This window comes from Palaemon carinicauda, chromosome 21, assembly GCF_036898095.1.
Source record: "Palaemon carinicauda isolate YSFRI2023 chromosome 21, ASM3689809v2, whole genome shotgun sequence".
NCBI classification, from domain to species: domain Eukaryota; kingdom Metazoa; phylum Arthropoda; class Malacostraca; order Decapoda; family Palaemonidae; genus Palaemon; species Palaemon carinicauda.
In genome coordinates, this window is record NC_090745.1 from 21,440,703 (window position 1) to 21,455,648 (window position 14,946).

The window sequence follows — 14,946 nt, forward strand, 5'->3', positions numbered from 1 at the left end:
ACGTGAGGTTGACGTAGAAGGTCCACTCCTAGAGGAAGAGTCCTGGGAACGTCGACCAGCCATTGCAGTACCTCTATGAACCATTCTCTCGCGGGCCAGAGGGGAGCAACCAACGTCAGCCGTGTCCCTTTGCGAGAGGTGAACTTCTGAAGTACCCTGTTGACAATCTTGAACGGCGGGAATGCATACAGGTCGAGATGGGACCAATCCAGCAGAAAAGCATCCACGTGAACTGCTGCTGGGTCTGGAATCGGAGAACAATACAACGGGAGCCTCTAGGTTATCGAGGTAGCGAACAGATCTATGGTTGGCTGACCCCACAGGGCCCAAAGTCTGCTGCAAACCTTCTTGTGAAGGGTCCACTCTGTGGGGATGACCTGACCCTTCCGGCTGAGGCGATCTGCCATGACATTCATATCGCCCTGAATGAATCTCGTTACCAGCGTGAGCTTTCGATCTTTTGACCAGATGAGGAGGTCCCTTGCGATCTAGAACAACTTCCACGAATGAGTCCCTCCCTGCTTGGAGATGTAAGCCAAGGCTGTGGTGTTGTCAGAGTCCACCTCCACCACCTTGTTAAGCTGGAGGGACTTGAAGTATATCAAGGCCAGATGAACCGCCAACAGCTCCTCGCAATTGATGTGAAGTGTCCTTTGCTCCTGATTCCATGTTCCCGAGCATTCCTGTCCGTCCAAAGTCGCACCCCAGCCCGAGTTTGATGCGTCCGAGAAGAGACGGCGGTCGGGTTTCTGAACAGCCAAAGGTAGACCTTCCTTTAGAAGAAAGCTGTTCTTTCACCACGTTAGAGTAGACCTCCTCTCTTCGGAAACAGGAACTGAGACCGTCTCTAGCGTCATGTCCTTTATCCAGTGAGCAGCTAGATGATACTGAAGGGGGCGGAGGTGGAGTCTCCTTAACTCGATGAACAGGGCCAGCGATGAAAGTGTCCCTGTTAGACTCATCCACTACCTGACTGAGCATCGGTTCCTTCTCAGCATGCTCTGGATGCATTCTAGGGCTTGGTAGATCCTTGGGGCCGACGGAAAAGCCCGAAAAGCTCGACTCTGAAGCTCCATACCCAGGTAGACAATGGTCTGGGATGGGACGAGCTGGGACTCCTCTAAATTGACCAGGAGGCCCAGTTCCTTGGTCAGATCCATAGTCCATCTGAGATTCTCCAGACAGCGACGACTTGTGGGAGCTCTTAAAAGCCAGTCGTCTGACGGAGCCGGACACAAGATCATGGTACTGCTGCACAGTCTGTGAACTGTCAACCATGGGGAAGCGAGGAAGTACAGCGACAACCCGAAACTATCTAGACTGTCTGGGTAGTACAGACAACTCCTTATCGGGTTGCTGAGGTTGCCGCACTGCGTCACAACAAGTCACCTCTGCTGGTTGTTGAACGTCTTCCCAGTGACACACTGACTCCGTAAACAAAAAATCCTCTAACAAGGACTAAGCTTGGACTGCATGTCTTGCAACAAAGCTCAAGGTCTATGGGAGCAGGTGTGGCAACAGACGGGGTTAGCGACTGAAGCGGAACCATTACCTTCCCTGGAAGCATGTTATGCTTAAATAAAAGTCCATAGGAGGCTAAGCAGCTAAAGGCTCCTCTCCAAATGACAGAGTCCTCAAGGGAATATCAGGAGGGAGAATAGCACTTTCTCATCTACAGGAACCATATCCGAGAAAAGCTAAGTTCTCTCAGTGAGGGTTTCACTGGTGCAAAAGCAGCAGGCCAGAAGGCAACGTTATGAAACTGCTTGACAGTCTTGTGAGTTGGCAACAACCAAAGATGTGTGACTGAGGAGCATGCGGTAAGGTATGCAGAGCATGCTGTAAGGTATGCACATGCTGTAAGGTATGCACATGCTGTAAGGTATGCAGAGCATGCTGTAAGGTATGCACATGCTGTAAGGTATGCAGAGCATGCTGTAAGGTATGCAGAGCATGCTGTATGTAGAGCATGCTGTAAGGAATGCAGAGCATGTTGCATGGCATGCGGCTTATGCTGCATGGGATGAGGCTCATGCTGCATGGGATGAGGCTCATGCTGCATGGTATGAGGCTCATGCTGGGTAGAGGAGGATGCCGCATAGTATGAGGCTCCTGCCTCATGGGTTGAGGAGGTTGCCTCATAGCATGAGGCTCCTGCCTCATGGTTTGAGGAGGATGCCGCATAGCATGAGGCACCTCATAGCATGAGGCTCCTGCCTCATGGGTTGAGGAGGATGCCGCATAGCATGAGGCTCCTGCCTCATGGGTTGAGGAGGATGCCGCATAGCATGAGGCTCCTGCCTCATGGGTAGAGGAGGTTGCCGCATAGCATGAGGCTCCTGCCTCATGGTTTGAGGAGGATGCCGCATAGCATGAGGCTCCTCATAGCATGAGGCTCCTGCCTCATGGGTTGAGGAGGATGCCGCATAGCATGAGGCTCCTCATAGCCTGAGGCTCCTGCCTCATGGGTTGAGGAGGATGTCGCATAGCATGAGGCTCCTGCCTCATGGTTTGAGGAGGATGCCGCATAGCATGAGGCTCCTGCCTCATGGGTAGAGGAGGTTGCCGCATAGCATGAGGCTCCTGCCTCATGGTTTGAGGAGGATGCCGCATAGCCTGAGGCTCCTGCCTCATGGGTAGAGGAGGTTGCCGCATAGCATGAGGCTACTGCCTCAAGGGTTGAGGAGGTTGCCTCATAGTGCTGGAACCCGGCAACTCCCGATGCGGCAACTCACGCATGAAAGCAGGAGGCGCAGCAAGAACATGCGTCTGGCAGGGTGGACTGCGCATCGGAGGTGGAGCTCTCACAGGTGGAGGGTGGGAGCAGGCAGCCGCAGTATCTGCTGAGCGCACAACCTCGGAGGGTTGTAGGTTAACAGGCTACATTGTCAACCTTCCAGCATGATACTCCTGTATGAAGGAGCAAGCTGAGACTGTATAGTCTGCAGCATGGACCACTAGGGTCTATGAAAGACAACAACAAACGGAGCTACTGTCCGTTGAGACTGAGGGTCTAAAACAGCTGGTGCGGCAACAGACGGAGTTACTGCCTGTTGCGGTACCACTTTGCCTCTCTGGGAGGTGTGCAGTTGTCGTACTGCAGCAAGTCCGAACTGACCCAGTGCTAATGGCTACACCTAGGAGTTGGACTTGCGCGGAAGGGACCGACTTGCACTTAAAAGCTGCAAGATTTGGTCCATGGTTTCTGCGAGAAACCTCTTCCGCAGACGAGGAATAAATGGGCTCTCTCGTCTTTGTGTGGGTGGGGTGATCACGTCGGCTACGTGAGTGGGTACACCCGAAACCACGGAGGGAAACGTCTGTTCGTCGATCAAGGCCTGATGAACCCATAAGTCCTTCGACGTTACTTCTCCCCTGGGCTTGGGAGCTTGTAAGAGGTCCCAGACTAGGCGAACAACTGGCACGAACAGACGAACCCTCGAACGCAACACTGTAACACTTTGCGCTTATCACTTTATCACTTTTGAATTTCTGTTTGCACTTATTTCACTGAACTCGAAACTTTAAGTGGTTTGTACCTGAAACACGCAATTCTATCCTTCATTAAAAGTTAGTAATTGCGAAAACAGTATTACAATGTAACAGAAAAACATAATGAAAGATAAAAAATTCAGTGGCTGGAAAAGAGACTAAACACTAGATCAAATAAACTACGTTTAAAATCTCTCACCGCATAAAGCCTGGGAACAAGAATAAAACTCTAGAAACGTTTACCTTCTTCCCCTAAAGAGACTAGGGAGAAGAGCAAAAACGATAACAACGTTACCCGCTTGAACGAAACGTTTATCCTCCTCTCTCTCCCTCCGTCTCTATCTCTCTCTCTCTCTCTCTCTCTTGACTTAGAACCTGAGAGATGAGCCCAATTATATATATCGTTAAAACATATTATTGTTAAAGGAAAAAAACTGAAAGATTTCCCAAATAAAAAGTTCCTTTATTAGAATTAAAACCATTTAAGCTAAGAAAGAATGAACAAAACGCTATAATCGGTTTACTCTTACTGCAACGTGAAACCGTGAATACTCTCTCTCTATCGTAACGATAGAGCGCAAGTTGAACGTTCTGAACATCAACAACTGCGGAGACAAAACAAAACGTTAGTTCAACTTTGAAAGCAGTACAAGACTATCAAAGAAATTCTTTCAAAAACATAAAATAGCATAAAATCTTAACAGGAAAAAACGATATGACGGGCTCAATGTTAATTAACTTCGGTTCCAAGAAAAGACCGCCTACTATTAGGAAAGGTCGCATATAAACAAAAATAAAAAATAAATTTTAATAAGTTTATAATAAAAGGAAGTTAATCGAAGAGGCCTGTAAAAGGCGGAGAGATATAAAATAAATCTATAACTTTGTTAAGCAAAATAAAGAAAGAGAGTCTATACTCTCTTCAACACCAACACTTCCGTCTAAGGGAAGGGTCGGCCATTTAAAAGTGAAAGAGAGTTCATACTCTCTTCGTCACCAAAATTAAATCAAATTAATTCCAAAAACTTGCTAAGCTAATGTTAAAGCTTCCTGAATAGCGAAGGCTAAACTCTAGAGCAAATACATCACCAAATCGTGAACAATAACTCCAGAATCAACAGCGTATCCATGTAGGTCTTGCCGGCGGCACGACAGAGGAAAAATTGAGGTGGTGTTGACAAGAAGTACTAGAGTACCTGACCACAGATGGCGCTGTTGTGTACACCCCCACCTGTATAGCGATCGCTGGCGTATCCCGACCGTAGATTTCTGTCGGGCAACAGAGTTGACAGCTACATGATCATCGGGTAAGATTAATATTGAAAAATAGCGATCGCGGAAAAGGGGAATCGTGTAATTCGAACACGCTTAATTCGGGACCCTACTGTATCTGCTTATTCTTGTCTTCTTCCATTAATATCTCTTGAACACAACTATCTGGAAGACCATTTATTGAATCGGGAAGAAAAGCAAAAAATTAAAACACATAGATGAGAATGCCGAGTACTGTACTTCTACAGTATACTATCCGGTAGCCAAAGTGAAAAAGAAGTTTACTCTACCCACCACCTTACAGCTACTACTGTACTGCTAATAGTTTAAACCTTTGATTCAGCTTCGTTGAAGTCATACTCCTATTAAAGGACGAAGGTTCGTATTTGTGTAGGAACAAAATCAAAATTGCAGTTAACAGAATATCGTAAACAGGAAAAATAAATCTAAAATAATACACCTAACAGAATTAATTAGGATATCTGCTCAAAGTCAAATTCATCCATCCATATACCAAAGGCACTTCCCCCAATTTTGGGGGTAGCCGACATCAACAAATGAAACAAAACAAAAAAGGGGACCTCTACTCTCTACGTTCCTCCAGCCTAACCAGGGACTCAACCGAGTTCAGCTGGTGCTGCTAGGGTGCCACAGCCCAACCTCCCACATTATCCACCACAGATGAAGCTTCATAATGCTGAATCCCCTACTGCTGCTAACTCCGCGGTCATCTAAGGCACCGGAGGAAGCAGCAGGGCCTACCGGAACTGCGTCACAATCGCTCGACATTCATTCCTATTTCTAGCACGCTCTCTTGCCTCTCTCACATCTATCCTCCTATCACCCAGAGCTTTCTTCACACCATCCATCCACCCAAACCTTGGCCTTCCTCTTGTACTTCTCCCATCAACTCTTGCATTCATCACCTTCTTTAGCAGACAGCTATTTTCCATTCTCTCAACATGGCTAAACCACCTCAACACATTCATATCCACTCTAGCCGCTAACTCATTTCTTACACCCGTTCTCACATTCATAAATTCATAAAGATCTATATGTTTTGCAATATTTAAGGACTTACATTCACAATATTTTCATTCATTACTATAGAACTTCAACAAGCACACCCAATGCTTGAAAATTTACAACAGTATTAGGCTATTACTGTTGAAGAATATTTATTGCTTATTTCACAATGTATGGTTAATACCCATTAAAGATATATAAAAATATTTATTTGTCCTATAAATACTGATTTAAAAAGTTTGCACTATTATCACTAAAAAAAAAAAAAACAAGGTTGAAGGAGTCCCATTAATAGCAAATAAAATATCCATTTAGAATAACCAGTTGTTCCTTTTTTTTATTTTCAGTTTGAAATGAGAGTTGAACTCCATATTTGGCTTTTCAAATGAGGTCACAAGCAAAATTCATTTCCAAAATCCCATTCTTCCGTGCAATTAGATTACAGTCGTACCAACTTGTACTTTTCATGCAATGAATTCTAAGTACTAATGAAGAGTGAGAGGACTCACATTGGACATGCCCCGTAGCCTTAATATGTTTTAATCAACTTTTGTATGGGTCCATTCAGTGAACATTGCTTCTGTGTTCCTCCCCAGGATATATCTACAATTAATTTAAACCCTTGATCCTTATTTTCATTATTGTATCTGTTCAATTCTTTGTAATTTATTTCCATTAACTTGAAATTCTGTTTTGCTATTCAGACTTTAAGAAAATATCATGTTCAAAATGACAGTTGAATCTTAAGATTTGGAAATTACTGGTCTTGAAGACATAAAAAAAATTATACAGGAATTTATATGATTTATAAGGGCTAATACACTCCCTGTGATGTAAAAAGATGGCCATTTTTCAAATCTTAAAGATATAGAAAGTCAGTTATGACAATTTTTTTGTTGTAAAACATGATAATTCTCATTAGAACTACTAAAAAAGAGCTCTTCTGTCAGGAAATTGTTTGACCTGTAAAATTTTCCTTTCAATATGCAAATCCTCTACTGTTAAACAAATCTTTTGGACAAATAAGCACCAGATACCATTTGACAAGTACAAAGAGGATTCTCTCTATACTGGAATGGATTGAATTTTCTACATGTACCCTTTATTCAGAGCATTTATGGTTTCTTTATACACACTGCTGAAATAAGCCCTACAAACTATAAATGCTGGAGCTCCAAGCAACACTTGTTTTTTTCAGTTATTAACTCAGTATTACATATGAAATTAAAGTTTAATAAAGGCTTAAGATGAATAACAAATGGAAAACTGGTTACAGCCCTAATGAAAGTGCCCATAAATTAATCTCTGCAGAACAGCTTTAATTACTTATTGGGCCATAACAATAATTTCCGGTCAATGGCATTGAAATCTTACACAAATGACATAGTTACCAAGACAGTTTAAAACACATTGAAACTTCTGTAGTGCATAAGAACTAACTTTCAAAAATCACAACAAATGTTAAACTTCTTTACTACTACTCTATTGCACAACAACCTACCCCACCATACCACTTGAGAACCCTCTTCAGTCACCAGTAGATCAACATTCACTTGCAGCCAATAATAATGATAATGTGATAATAGCAAAATAATAAAAATATAAGTAACTATCATCAAATCTTTATTTGAGCTATCTGGAAGGTACTCAATACCCTAATTCAGAAGCACTTTCATCACCCTTGCACAAAAAAAAAAAAAAAAAAAAAAAAAAAAAAAAACGTGAAATAGGACAAAACAAGGAGAAAAATCGTCTAGAATTCAACTTCACATTTAATGTTAAAACTACGATAGTCCTTCACGAAGGACTCCCTGAGGACACTGAGAAAGTATTCAAGAAAACCCTCGCCATACCTCATATGAAAATGATGCCATGACATCCATCAGATATTTATTGGCAGAAATAAAACTTCAGCAACTCTCTGATAAACAATACCTTACCTTAACACCTCCCAATGTATAAAAACGGTTTTGCTTGTTTAGGAGCAAAAATTTACATAGACTTATACATATATACATAGCTCCTCTTTCTTCTTTCTTACTATAGTATATGGTAAAACACATAAACATAGTAGTGTTGAAGGGGTTAAAATACAGTAAAATAAAACCCTGCACAACACTTATAAGCTACAGTAAACCACTATTTAAAATATTCAAAATACTGTATTTCAAGGATGAATCTAAATTTACAAGGAAACTTACCTTATGTTTAAAACTAGGAGCTTCCACTGTTGATATTTCATGAAGATCATTATAATAATGAATTTCATTTTGCAATAGTTCCCTCATAGGCCTATATATTTCAATGTCTTTATGCCGTGCCTTGAAATGCTGTTGGATGAAAAATAAATTTCCATAAATTTCAAAGATTTTTCACAACAGTAATATTTAAGATACACAATTTGCCTTAGACATCTAAGATATTGAAAAACTAGTACATGGAAACATTAACGTAAGCCACAAGTAAAACTAAATTTCATTTACAGATAAACAACAAAAAATTAGTTTAACTGTGAAATATTTTATTCTTTCCAATGAAAATTTGTAGTAAAAACAGTTAAATCTAGACTAAGTCCTGCAAGTACAAAACATTGAATATAGATGAAGAGCCTCCCTCAGACAATGACAAGATTACATCTTATAAGGACAGAAAGGAGGGAAAAAGAGGTTTATTAAAAAAAACCTTACTTCCAAAGTAATTATAACCAAATGTCACAGATTATAAGGATTACAAGATATAAATGGAAAGATAAAAGGAAGATATTCTTATACCTAAATTGTACAGCATTATAAGACCAAACAAGATATGCATGAAGATGTTAAAAAAGGTTACCTTAGAGGTACATTGGATTGATGAGCTTGAATAGATAAAAAATAACAAATTTGGAAATAATTTGTATTTTCCCTAACATACAAACCTTGAGCTATTTATAGGGTATAATTTCCGCGCAGCTGAAGGACGAGCCATGATAATTTTAGTGAGGGATAACTACCCCATCCGCTAGTTAGGGGGGGGGGGTTAGATTGGTTACCCCGCTCACTCACACCTCTCGGCTGAGTAACCACTTTGCTTTTTGGCAGGACTTCTCGGGGGACAGGGTGGCGGGCCAATTTGTATAAATAGCTTCAGGTTTGTATGTTAGGAAAAATACAAATTATTTCCAAATTTGTTATTTTTTCCGACACAGATAAAAACCTTCACTATTTATAGGGTGACTTACTCTTAGGAGGGAGGAAGTCCTCACCAACTGGCCTTGGTCATGACCCGGGGTCCTCTCTATTTCGATCTGTGATCGATAATAGAAGGGACCCTACCCTCGCTAAAATCAAGTGCCGATATGAGGTAATGCACTGATAGCGGCCTGCAGAAGCTTGTGTGTGAGTGGAACTAACAGTGTGGCTTGTCTTTAACATAGGAACTCGAGTACAGAACCTATTGTTCTTAAAGACTCACCCAATACCCTCCCTCTAAAAGGTATTGGGGATGTAACAAAGTATTCTTCTATACTTAGGAGGTACAATGAAAATGGGTCTTACCTGGAGTGAGGTGAGGTCAGCTATGCTGAGGCTTGGGGAGCTGTTTTCCCCAGAGAGGAGAAGGTGAAAGGAAGAAAGGAGCCAGGCATTCTTACTCAATCACTCAAGACTAATCCGGGTAGCCTCAGCCATCAACCATCTGCTACTTGTCCATCAAGGAGCCTGAGGTGTTTAGACCATTTGTTGTGCGACCACCACAGGACCAATGGAAAAGGTCTCCATGTTCTTGTGGGTTACGTCTTTGCAGGTAGTGGGCCGTGAAGGTCGATTGACGCTTCCACATGCCCACTTAAAGTATCTGCACCACAGAGTAGTTTCTTGAACGCCAGGGACGTAGCAACGCCAGTGACGTTACGAGCTTTGGGTCTTAGGATGGAGGAGAGTCTAGATTAAGAGTAACCTCAGTTGCCTTCTGATCCCAGAGGGGAAGGAAATCCTTGAGGTCCTCCTCTTGACCTTCCCCGTGCTGGTCAACAGTGCCGACACACGGGGGCAAGCTGGTATCGTTCTTTTAAGGTAACCCCACAGACTCCTCACTGGGTAAAACCCCAGTTGATGGGTTTCCGGTTACCGAACGAAGACTTTATTAGAAATGGGCTGCACCTAGGGTACAGCACACTCGGATTTGAGTCTTGGCAATCCACTCAGGGACGCCGCTGAGGATTACTTCTCCCCGTCTCCTAGGGTAGGAGACATCAGAGGTTGGATCATACAACACACTAACTCTCTTGGTCAAAAGCCAAAGTGAGTAGAAAGGGCGTCTTCCGTGTAGGGAAGCGATCTGCTGCTGGGCCTACGGTTCGTAGAAAGGGCCCTTCAGAGACTGAAGGACCCGAATCGCATTTCCAGGAGAAGATTGAGATCCGACGGGGGACAAGTTAACTGACACTTGCATAAGTAAAGGCATCATTGGGAGAGAATCCCCTTCCACGACATCAGTCACAAAGTATCGAACACTTCGCCTGGAAGACAGTCGCTGAAAGGTGTCTGAGGTGCCTAGACATCTTTTCCGTAACCTGTTGCGAAAGGCCTCTCTGAGAGGGGTGGTGTAGGGTCGTCCCAGGCGAAAAGTCGAAGCAAAGCTACGGCTTAGGAAAGTGTTAGCATGTGGCTGCTTGGAAGATCGTGCCGTGGAGGAAGATCCCTCGAAACTCCATCAGGAGCTGTAGAAGGTCAGGGAACCATTCTGCGGGTTGCCATAGCGAAGCTATTGGAGCTCCGTCAGGGGCTGCAGAAGGTCTGGGAACCGTGCCGCGGGATGCCATAGCGAAGCTATTGGAGTCATTGATAAGATCTTGCCTATCCTGACTTGGCTGAGGACTTTTTCACCAGACCGAATGTGGGGAAAAAACAAGGCACACCTCTAGGACGCCCCACCGATTTTGGAATACATCTTGTTTGAGGGCCTGGGGAACGGTCGAGTGGGAGCCTGAAGATCAGGGCCGCTGCGAGCATAACCACATTCGGGGACCCCACAAAGTTAAGACTTTGTTGGATACAAGATGATTCCAAGACACTAGGAGCCCACTATCTGGGTGGTTTTGCAAGCACATTCCTATACCAGGAATGACACGAGCAGATGGGGGCAACTAGTTGTCCTCTGTCCACCTGAGGCTTCGAACTGCTAGATGGTTCTCTAAGAGAGGTGAATGCTGGTACCTTTCTGAATCGGGCCAACGGACGAGGATGGAATGGTGTGGCATATGCCCACCCGCCTCTCTCTCTTTTGATGCATTAAAGAGAGCATCAGATCCAGATGGAAGACGAGAAGACAGGCCTCTTTGCAGAAGCTCTCGTCTGCCACCCATCATTCGCGGATTGTCCAGCGGTGAGGGGGGAAGTGCATACCAATAAACACATCTCGAGATGATGTCAAGACGTGTAACTACAGTAATTGAACATCCTTGCAACGAAGGGGAACAGCCTGTTCTCCCCCCAACTACCACTAATCCAGTGTGGTTGGCCGAATAAGACCGATACCAAATGGTAAACCAGTTAATCAGTACAGCTTACGTTATAAAAGCGAATCTCGATAGAGATCGCTTTCCGGACAAGAGACTGTACAGTAAACACCAAACGCATCCAAGCAAACCCAAGAGGGGATTGAGACGTATCTCCAATCTATTGTTGGGTGGGTAAAGAGCATAAGTCTACTGCGGAGTAGTAACACCGAACTGTGCGCATGACAAGCATACATGCGTAGTTCGACTTAGAAGTCGTGTCCGGAACTCAGTTGGAGAACGTTGGAAACGTTCGTAACGGAGGTTTCTCCTTCTTAAGACAAAAAACATCCGTACTTCTCCGTCTCCGATCGGTAAACTAGCATTATATTAAATGTTCCCTACTAGGGAACATATATGCTTATGAGAAGTTTCCAGCCAAAGCCTTTGTAGGAGACTAAGACTTCCGATCGGGGGAAAGGAAAAAATGCCTATAAGGAGACAGAACGTAAATGCCGTATGTCTGGTTACAGGAAAGTAGCCAGGTAATGTACTGAATAACCTGGTTTCAGTAAGGGATATAAATATACAACTTAATAGAATGGAGTTCTAATTGGAAGATGTATATAGCCCTTATTGGCAGAAAGATCGCTTGCATGCATAAATGTACTTGTCCATTTGCGCTAGCGCATGCGTATTCTCTGCCTCCAGGAAACGTTTGCAACGAATCTGGTTGCGGGAATAATGTATGTGCGACGAATCGCAACATTATTGCCGAAAGAATATTGATCGTTGACTAACTGTAATATTTTCTTGAATGAGAGCGAACATGTTCTCAAACAAAATATACAGTTATAGAGGCAATCATTTCCCCTAGGTTTACCCCTCCTCTTTATGTGAGGGGCTAGCCAGTGTTCATTACACAGAAACAGATATCTGTTTACCTGTGGGCGGGGTTTGAAACGTTCGTAAACGTAATGAACAGATGCCCACGCTGTTGCTATCGTTCTTTAACGTCAGCTAACAATGTTCCTTCGGGACTAATTGTTCGAAACAATAACCCTGTAAGGATAGAATAAAAAGTCTCGGAAGCCTATCGTGTAAACAGGCAAGTCGTTATACCCAGGGTACAATGACGGGGGAAGCTGCCTCCATCAAACGGTAGAACCGAGTTTAAGACAATAACCTCGCGGTTTTGTCTTGGCTAGAGTGCATGCTCCGGGAGGGCTTACAGCCTTCATGAAGTTTAACAAAAACCATTGAAGTTTTGTAAAAACTTCTCAGGAACGAGTCTCCCGAAAAAGGGTGAAGTCTCGTATGTGCGAGTTTGCTTCAAGAAGGCCAGACATAATTTCCATCGACCGCTTACTCAAAAGGGTTACCATCGAACGCTTTCTCGCTAGGCTTGCCAGGGGAAATTAACTGCATGTAAAGAAATTTTCATTCCCCGCTCATTTCCATCTGCTAACCAAACCACTCGAAGTGGAAAGGGGGAGGAAAGATGAAGGTGGTTTGTTCGAAAACGAAAGGATCGGTGCTGGTGAAACTAGACTAGCTGATATAGTAATCAGCTGGGAGTGTAGAGTGACGTATCAAATCACACCTTTGGAAGACCCATCCCGTAGAAGGGGGGGTCGACCATAGAGTTTTCAGAAAACTCTGGATCGCGGAAACAGAGAGATTCGGATGAGAACCTAGGGGTTCAGAATCTATTTGTGAATTCCTTTCTCACGACCTTAAGGGATGCTGTGCCGAGAACCCGCAGGAACTGTCGCTGATTCCTGATGGAATTTCCAGGAATCATGTTACGTGACCAGGACCCAAAGGAACTGTGTCATAGTTACCTGTAGAGATTCGTAAACCCTTAGGCAGCAGGCATCCCTCTGTCATCAGAGTAAAACTCTTGATGATGATGGGCGCGCGCGAACAATTCACGGGATGAGAGTTCGAAAACTCTTGGTGCACTAGTGAAAACTTCGCGCAATGAGAGTCCGAAAAACTCTGTCATAAAAGTATGGCTATGATCACAAGAACCCAAAGGCTCAGAGTAAACTGCGTTGTGAGACCCCGAAGGGTCATGAGAGTTGTTCGCGCACTTCAACCGATTGCGTGCGTCTCGTTGTTCGTGCGCGCGCCAATACGGTCATGCGCTCCAATCCCATCGCCAATATGGTCATGCGCTCCTATCAGATCGTTGCGCCAATATGGTCGTGCACGCGCCCCAATATGGTGCGTGCGCTCTTGCACCAAGGAGCTCATGTGCGTGCCCTTCCCGATTGCACACACCTTTTTCGCGCTCATGGAGCGCATGAGGTTGTTCGCGCACAAGGTTGCTTGCGCGCATGGCGTGCAGTGCGTTGTTCGCGCTCATGGAGTGCAGTGCATTGTTCGCGCGCATTGCGCGCCACAGGATGTTCGCGCGCATGGCACACCACAGGATGTTCGCGTGCATGGCGAGCCATACGATGACCCCGCGCGCCATGATCGTCATTTTTCTTGCGCGCGCCGATTCGGTCATGCGCGCCAAGTCGGTCGTGCGAGCAAACCTGGTCGTGCGCGCCAACTTGGTCGTGCACACGCGAGAGCTCTCAGGTTGGTGAGAGAATTCACTGCTACACTTACCCGAAGGTTCACGATAGCTTGTGTTGTGTGAGCGCGAACGATCAACACAACGAGTGTTTGAAAACTCTGTCATAAAAAGAATGACTCTGGCCACGAGAACTCAAAAATTCATCTTGAACTGTGCTGCGCGAGCCCGAAGGGTCAGTGCAACAAGAAACAGAAGTTTCCCAGTCACTAAACACCGAAGTGTTGGAGTGACTAAAGTTACGAGAGCCCAAGGGTCTGCGTAACTAATGTTACGAGACCCCGAAGGGTCAGCGTAACGAGAAACCAAAGTTTCCCTGTCACAAAACACCAAAGTGTCAGTGACTAAACTTACGAGAGCCCTAGAGTTCAACGTAACTAATGTTACAAGACCCCGAAGGGTCAGCGTGACGAGAAACCGCAGTTTCCCTGTCACAACACTTCGGAGTGTTAGAGTGACTAAAGTTACGAGAGATCAAGGGTTTAGCGTAACTAATGTTACGACATCCCAAAGGGTCAGCGCAATAAGAAATCGAAGTTGCCCTGTCACAAAACACTGAAGTGTCAGAGTGACTAAAGTTACGAGAGCCCAAGGGTTCTGCATAACTAATGTTACGAGACCCCAAAGGATCAGCGTAACGAGGAACTGAGGTTCCTCTGTCACGAGACCCCGAAAGGACAGCGTGATTGATGGCACAAGTTCCCGAAGGCTCAACGTTACCACCGTTACGAGAGCCCGAAGGTTCAGCGTAACTGAAACCCGAAGGTTTCGAGCGGAGTCCCGAAGGACTCCTACTGTCATGAGAACCCGCAGGATCAACATGACGAGAGCCCGAAGACTCAACGATCACGCCAGCCCAAAGGGTGATCGAACGAGACCCCGAAGGATCAAGGAGAACCAGCAGATTCAAGATAACACCTCCACATAAGAGGTGAGTTCTCCCAAAGGAGAATGTTGCTTAAGAGAAGGCTTTCGCTCCGCCCCTGAAGGAGAACCATAAGTGTAACGGGGGACCGCCGATGCCCAGAGGCGGTCTTCTCTCGAGGACGAGAGACTCGTTCCCCGAAGAGATAACCTGCTTCGGAGAAAGCTC

The 14,946-nt window shown here is 44.7% G+C and overlaps 1 protein-coding gene and 1 long non-coding RNA gene across 3 annotated transcripts in view; one reads left to right on the forward strand and one right to left on the reverse strand.

Moving 5' to 3' along the window:
- Positions 1–7,369, forward strand: part of LOC137615209 (uncharacterized) — a 419,061-nt gene extending 411,692 nt beyond the window's left edge. Inside the window, exon 4 of the long non-coding RNA XR_011039194.1 lies at positions 6,138–7,369. This is a non-coding gene — a long non-coding RNA (uncharacterized lncRNA). The remainder of the gene's footprint in view (positions 1–6,137) is intronic.
- Ctu2 (Cytosolic thiouridylase subunit 2) overlaps positions 1–14,946 on the reverse strand; it is a 373,449-nt gene that overhangs the window by 61,031 nt on the left and 297,472 nt on the right. For both annotated transcript variants that reach the window (XM_068344867.1, XM_068344866.1), the window contains one exon: positions 7,992–8,120. In XM_068344867.1, coding sequence (XP_068200968.1) covers positions 7,992–8,120 — 129 coding nt within the window. The remainder of the gene's footprint in view (positions 1–7,991; positions 8,121–14,946) is intronic.